Source organism: Nerophis ophidion, linkage group LG02 (genome assembly GCF_033978795.1).
Source record: "Nerophis ophidion isolate RoL-2023_Sa linkage group LG02, RoL_Noph_v1.0, whole genome shotgun sequence".
Classification (NCBI taxonomy): domain Eukaryota; kingdom Metazoa; phylum Chordata; class Actinopteri; order Syngnathiformes; family Syngnathidae; genus Nerophis; species Nerophis ophidion.
This window is the reverse complement of record NC_084612.1, coordinates 39,908,444-39,915,616: the sequence shown is the minus strand read 5'-3', so window position 1 is coordinate 39,915,616 and position 7,173 is coordinate 39,908,444. Positions and strand designations below refer to the sequence as shown.

General features: G+C 42.8%; 1 protein-coding gene across 4 annotated transcripts in view; it reads left to right on the top strand.

Moving 5' to 3' along the window:
* LOC133540699 (transcription factor SOX-6-like) overlaps positions 1-7,173 on the top strand; it is a 213,816-nt gene that overhangs the window by 84,732 nt on the left and 121,911 nt on the right. For all 4 annotated transcript variants that reach the window (XM_061883555.1, XM_061883544.1, XM_061883536.1 and 1 more), the window contains one exon: positions 790-1,000. In XM_061883555.1, coding sequence (XP_061739539.1) covers positions 790-1,000 — 211 coding nt within the window. The remainder of the gene's footprint in view (positions 1-789; positions 1,001-7,173) is intronic.

The following is a 7,173-nucleotide window of genomic DNA, read 5'->3' as shown; positions in this document are numbered from 1 at the left end:
TCACATTTCTCACTTTAGGTGAATAGTGTATGTTGAATACAGTTGTGAGAATCGTTTTTCCCCTTACTTTGAGGGCAAATGTTTAAATCAGACCTAACTGTTCCCCTGTTAAAGGCAGCGGCTCTCTGCTGCTTAGCGACCTTCTGCTACACAAACCATAATTAACGCCACCTTCTGTTAGACGCAGCGCCCAGCGATGGCCCATGTGCCGACTATAACATCTGCAGCGTATTGCTGCCCGTCTCTCTAGCTGCCATTCAAGCTGCGTCCCATTCTTCCCGGCTCCCTTTACTGTATGTGTGCTTGTGCACAGGGAGCACTCAGCCATCTAGCTAAAGACAAGACCTTAAGTTAAATACTAAACCATGCACAGGTGGGACCCAAAAACAACAACAGCTTGAGACAGGACGTAGATTTACGAGGTCTCCTGACACTCAGCTGAGAATAGGTCTCTACGAGAAAATGAACAAATTACACAGCAGTCACCTGAACACCAATGCACACTCAAGAGCAATTTGAGAAATTACAGCCAGGAGGTTTCTCTGTGTAGTGTTGGCAGATGCGTATTATAAATATATCCAATGCAAGCTTACCTGTCAGTGTATCTCCATTTTTCACATCAAATCCTATGTAAAGTCCAGGTAGTTTTATTGAAAACACAAGGTGCTGTTGTATGAAATCCCTTTGATGGGGCCAAATCACAATGTGCGGAATTGCAGTTTATGCCTAAAAGCTCCAGAAGACACTTACTTATCCCTTGTCGTTCTGGACTCTTTGTTTGACATGCAGGAATCTGACAGCAATAAAGTATGTTCCCTGTACTCCTTCCGCAACAATTCCACCTCTCCGCACAAGCCTGAGGAGGGGGCCCGGGAGCGAGGTGACCTGCTGAGCGCATCAGCATTTGGAACTCCCGAGCGCCGCAAAGGAAGCCTGGCAGACGTTGTGGACACACTGAAGCAGAAGAAACTGGAGGAGATGACAAAGACAGAGCAAGACGGTAGGGCTCTCTTATCCTCTGTTTGTACACTTGAAATAAGAAAATGGAATGTCTCTTTCCAAATGTCCTTCTTTTCTTTGAAATCTGATCCTTTCTCTCCATTGTGTCACAAGCATACACAAGCATACTACTTGTGATTCTCTTTTGGAAAAATGTGCTTTCTGCATAGTCAAAGATGCGAAGCACAAACAAAACGGTTTACAATGTTGAATTCATTCCTACAACCCAATGCAAATCCACGTCCTATGTGAAAGACATTTCACCATGTTTGCCTCCCACAGCCTGCAGTCTATCAAGAATACGGAAGAGGAAAAAACAAATATTTGAACGAGCAGCAGTAACACATCCCCCTTCTTAATTAGTGCTCTAGTAATATAACTACATCCAATCAAATGTTGAAAACCCTTGGGAATGCATGTGTCTCATTCAGTGTCTAGGGAGCTTTTAGCATAAGCACTTCATCAGATGAATACATTAGACCTCTGTTAGCCTAAAAATAATTTTCCACTTAGTTTTTTTAAGCGTTTGTCTGGATAATGTTTGTATTACACCATCACCGGACATTTAGTATGACTTGTGGTGATAGAGGATTTATTGTTTCTAGTTCCAAGAGAGATCATTCTGCATTTATTGATCCGAGTACCTATATATTAATGATTGAAAATGTACATTTTAAAATGGTAAAAGAAAGTAAAAGTAAGAAAGTCCTTCTTCTACACACATATCTTTGCTTTCCACCAAGTTTGTTCATGTTGTCTGACTCTGTGACATTATGGTAATGAACACCAGCTGGTGAAGCCTGGTTGGTGCAGTAATTTAAATGGTCAAGTGGATCTTGTAATCCAGGGCCGTATGTTAGCTGCGGAGAAGAGAGTTCTTTGGAGTGCCATACAGCTGTTTTAATCTCCTGTTAATAATAGAGACTTGGTCTGCCTCATGCACTGTGTACCACTGCCACCAAAATAAACTCCCCGGTCGGAGGAAATTACTTTCTAAGAAGGAGACATGGCAGAAGACAAGAGAGGCACAAAGTTCAGACAGAATGTTGTTCCCAGGCTGCAGGAACTGTGAGACTCTCAGTTTCTGAGAGCCCTCTAGGAAGCTTCAGTGGTGATGATCAGTGATTACTGTAAAATAGTGGTTAAAGTACTCTTGAGTAAAAAAGGGACTGTTACTGAAACTAGCAAAATCAAAGTCTTACTTCATTGTTTATGGAAAGAGATGTGCTTGAGCGCACAAGAAGGTTAGAGAAGCCATTTGTTGTCTTAATGACACTGCTAATGTGCTTCAAGCAACAGATGAGCTAAATATACCGCTTATCTAAGCATGACAACTGTTGTGTCCAATTCTGTTGCTTTGGTGTCTGTCTGATCGGGTTTACCGAGGTCCTCCGAGACACTTCACCATCTGCTACTATTCTTCCCGGGATTCTCTTGCCTGGTCAGGAAAGTTCATTGTTCACAAAGTCGAAAGAACATCATAAGGAAAAAAAAGTGCTGCTGATGTTAAACACTGTCTTCTTCCTTCTGCTTTTAAAAAAACATTTAATGCTGTTAGCCGCTCTATGAAATTACAACGCTTAAAGTACAAGAGAGGAAGAAGAAAATAGCCACAGTTGAAAACAGTCAAGGTGACTTTGCTTTGATTCACTTGCAAGTTTTATATCAGTTTTTTGTCTACATTAAAGTATAAACCAATACACAGAAATAAAACAAATAAATAAAATGGTGAATCTTTACGATCATACCAAAAGCAAGGATGGGTAATTATACACTTCTGTTGCCAGTTGTGGCCTTTCTTTTAGACACATTATCTACTTGATGAATGCCACCAGCCTTAAATTTAAGTAGGTTAAATCCATACTAAAAACATGTTTTTTTATGAGGTTACTGATTGACTTATCTGTTATCGCTAATGAAAGCTTTGTGTCCCAATTCCCAAGAAACTATTGTGAAAACATGAATAATGAGTCAATGCCAGCGTAAGTGTTCACAGGAAGACAGTGCTTTGAACTGGCGGTGCAGAATTTTAGAATCTCTCGCTTTAAGTTGCATACCCCAATAACATCAAGAACATTGCAGACCAGTGGACTGGTATTTTAACATCTGTATTATTTAACAGTTATGCTAAGTCAGTAAACCAATACAACATATTGGAGAAAAGGAAACCCCTTGAAATTGACTGTAACCATCAGTAGGCATTGGTACTGTTTACTGTCCATATTAAACACAATATTGTATATTTGTATGCGTAATCCCACTTGTGTGGTTGTGTATTATCACTGTATAATGTATAATGAGTGATCAGCAATGTGTGCACAGTCCCGGGTCATTATCCTCTATTACTAGAGGTATACAATGAGATCCACGGATGGGTGGAAGCTTAGGAAGGGACTAGGGTGGGCTCTTAACCCATGGTCTGATTAGCACTGATCAACTCTTGACTCTGTTGTATCACTTTCTCCATCAGTGTCGTGACCCCTGCCGAGTCAACACCTATCACCTCGAGGTGCCATATGGCACCAGCAGGTTTATTTTTGGAAAAATAACGTAAAAGTGTAAACGTATTTAACTGCAAATTCAGTCTGTATAAGTTATCATATAATTATTGCTCCTTCCCTTCCCCCAGACAGACTCGTGCACTTTCTCCCCTCCTTTTCTACTTCCCTCCCTTCTCCCCTCTCATCTTATCCCAGCTGCCGTGTCATCTGGTTCTTCTTTATCCCACCTAATTAATAGGAATCTTTGTTATAATGATCTGAGCATGAGCCTCTGACTCCATGCATATGCAATGAGGGTTCGGAAATGCAGTTGCCTTGGTTGCAGATTTTGAGGCCTTCTTCAGCCACATCGCTGTCTGCGCTTCCTCTGGGTGTCGTGTCCCGCTGCTGAGGCCGGGACCTTTCTGTTATGACTCACAGGCCTACACTGGCCAAATATCAGTCAGGCATTTTCACATTCCCTTTAATTATATGCTGATCATTTTATCACTTAGATCCTAACTAGCAACTTTTTTTTGTTGCAAGTAATCTGCTTAATTAAAAATAATTACAATATACGATACCTTTTAGTTCTGTGTGTGTGTGCGTGTGCGTGTGTGTACACTTTTGTGTATGTGTGTGTTCTGTCTTAGCCTGTTGAATGGTGCACGAGCCCAGTGGAGCAGTGCTCTGGTCTGTCACTTTTGTTTGAATAGGTAATGTAGATCTGTTCAGGCTGAAGAGACATGAGCTGGAACCGCTTGTTAGGACATATGATCAAAAGCCGCTCTCTGCTCTCTGCCAATCAACCCTCTTGTCACCCTGTGGCCAGACGTTAGATAGATTTTTTTAGCTGTACGGCGTGGGCAGCCTGCCAGTCTTACTTGTGAATTTAAAGAAAATAAATGCACCCAACCACTCACCTTTCCTCTTATCTCACCTTACCATCCTTCAGCTTGAATATTGTTTTTCTAGTTCTTGTTCCATCCTTTTTGACAGTTATGTCAACTTCACTTAATGTAATATTTCCCCGCCCCAGTGATTTTTATCTCCCTCCCAGCCTCACTCTCTGGTGACAAAGTTGCTCCTTGTGCCAGGCTGAGATCAGAGCCCAGGGCTAAACGGAGTGTGTATGGGCTAAACAGAGTGCCCGGTCCCCTCCTGAATTATGTATTTACTATCTGTTCCAAAGCGGATCCCTCACACAACACAGACAGACGAGTCCCAGTAGGATGACGGGAGCCAATGCAGGTTTCACTTTACACAGGCTAAGATATAGATTGTGTTGCCGCTTTCAAAATGGGAACCCCTTTCTGCTGCTGTCTTCATCGTTCAGATGACAAAACAAGCAGCTGCTTCTTCAATGTGCCATTCTTTGCATTCAAGATCACCTTCCCCAGTTCTCATATTCCGATTAGTCAACAGTAGCAACTGCTGGGTAGCATTCCAGGGGCCATCTTCCTGGGTTTCAGCTGTTCAGTGTATCCCCCTGCACCCGCACAGCACAAAACACCCATTGTGATCCTGGAGTTCTGGCTGCACAGGAACTCCTTGATAGGAGGAAATGGGTGTTTCTTAGAGACACATCACAGCCAGAGTTGCACAGAGGCGTGTTTGTCCTTACACACGTTCAAATACTAGTGTTAGGTGGACCTCGTCAACTACATTTGAAATCATATCAATGATACCACAAGTTGAGAAATGGCCATGTGTTTTGTTGTGTGAAAAATTAGCTGTAGTATCAGTTTAACTGTTTTATGTGACACCCCGGTATTTGGATAGGTGCAGTGATGGTGAAACATTGACACATAAGAAGGCAGAGGCCATTAATGTTGCTATATTTGTCGGTGAGCTGCTGAGCCTTCCATTCAATTGAATAAATAATAGGCAATCTCAGTCAGGATTATCGGGGCAGGAAACAATCAAACTTCAAAATTTATGACTGAGCAGATCAAAATTAAACAGAACTGCGGCTATTATGCACTCGGGGGATGGTGCCAGGTCAGTATCGCTGCCCTAGCTCCAACATTCTCCACACACACTACCCCACAAAGAGCCGGTGTCATCTGACCAAGGATCAAAATAGCTGAAGTGTAACTCACACCCTGGGCACAGACAGCCTCTGTGACTCGCTAATGATTTCAGTGCACATCGCAAGCTTGTTCTGTAAGTCGCAGGTACATCAGCCATCCAGATAGGAGATCTGCATAAACATGACAAGGAGTGCAGATGCAGCCTATTAACATATTTGCATTGTTTTATTCCACTCCACAATCATGCATGTCAAACATATGATGATAAGTCTTTTGAGGGTTGCTGTGTGAACAAAGAGACACTTTCATCAGCAGTGATGAAACAAATCTCTCCTTCCCCTTAGTGCTTTTCTTTTTTCCCACCTTGTTCATCTACACGACATGTGCCAGGGGATGACAAAAAAAGATGTGTTTTGTTGCATTGCAAAGTCTGAGTGGCAATGATTAAAATGATCTGACAAATGCCTTCTTCTTTTGGTAGTAACCTGTGATCATGTGCGTCTGCACTAGTCCAGTGCTTAATAGGCTAGAATGCTTCATTATTAAAGTTAAAGTTAAAGTTAAAGTACCCATGATTCTCACACACACTAGGTGTGGTAAAATTATTCTCTGCATTTGACCCATCACCCTTAATCACCCCTTGGGAGTTGAGGGGAGCAGTGAGCAGCAGCGGTGGCCACACCCAGGAATCATTTTTGGTGATTTAACCCCCAATTTCAACTCTTGATGCTGAGTGCCAAGCAGGGAGGTATCAAATTAATAATAATAATAACAATAATGGATTAGATTTATATCGCGCTTTTCTATTGTTAGATACTCAAAGCCCTCACAGAGAAGTGGGAACCCATCATTCATTCACACCTGGTGGTGGTAAGCTACATCAGTAGCCACAGCTGCCCTGGGGTAGACTGACGGAAGCGTGGCTGCCAGTTTGCGCCTACGGCCCCTCCGACCACCACCAATTATTCATTCATCATTCATTCACCAGTGTGAGCGGCACCGGGGGCAAAGGTGAAGTGTCCCGCCCAAGGACACAACGGGAGCGATTTGGATGTCAATAGGTGGGAAGCGAACCTGCAACCCTCAGATTTCTGGCACGGCCGCTCTACCCACTACGCCATGCCGCCCCTTAATTCTAATGATAAGTAGACTTTAAAAATGAACGAAAGTGTATATGCATTAGTTGGGACATTGTTTTCATAGTGTATAAGTATGATACAGGAGAGAGAAAGAACTAGTTGTTGACGTATATACACTTTTGTATATCCATCCATCCATTTTCTACCACTTATTCCCTTTGGGGTTACGGGGGGCGCTGGTGCCTATCTCAGCTACAATCGGGCGGAAGGCGGCGTACACCCTGGACAAGTCACTACCTCATTACAGGGCCAACACGGATAGACAGACAACATTCACACTCACATTCACACACTATTGTATACTGATGTGAAATTCAAAAAATGACTAAAAAGGATCACGAGCTATGCTATTCATTGATAACCAAAGTGGGGCTCATTTTCCTTCTTTGCTATTTTGGTTGTGAGCTTCCTCTAGGGAGGGGAGCCAAAGAGCTGAGTCCCTCATGAGAGACAAAGTTCTCTGTCTTTGCACAGTAGGTCTTGGTCAGCATGGCTGAGTCTCCTGCAGAAAGGAAATGGGCC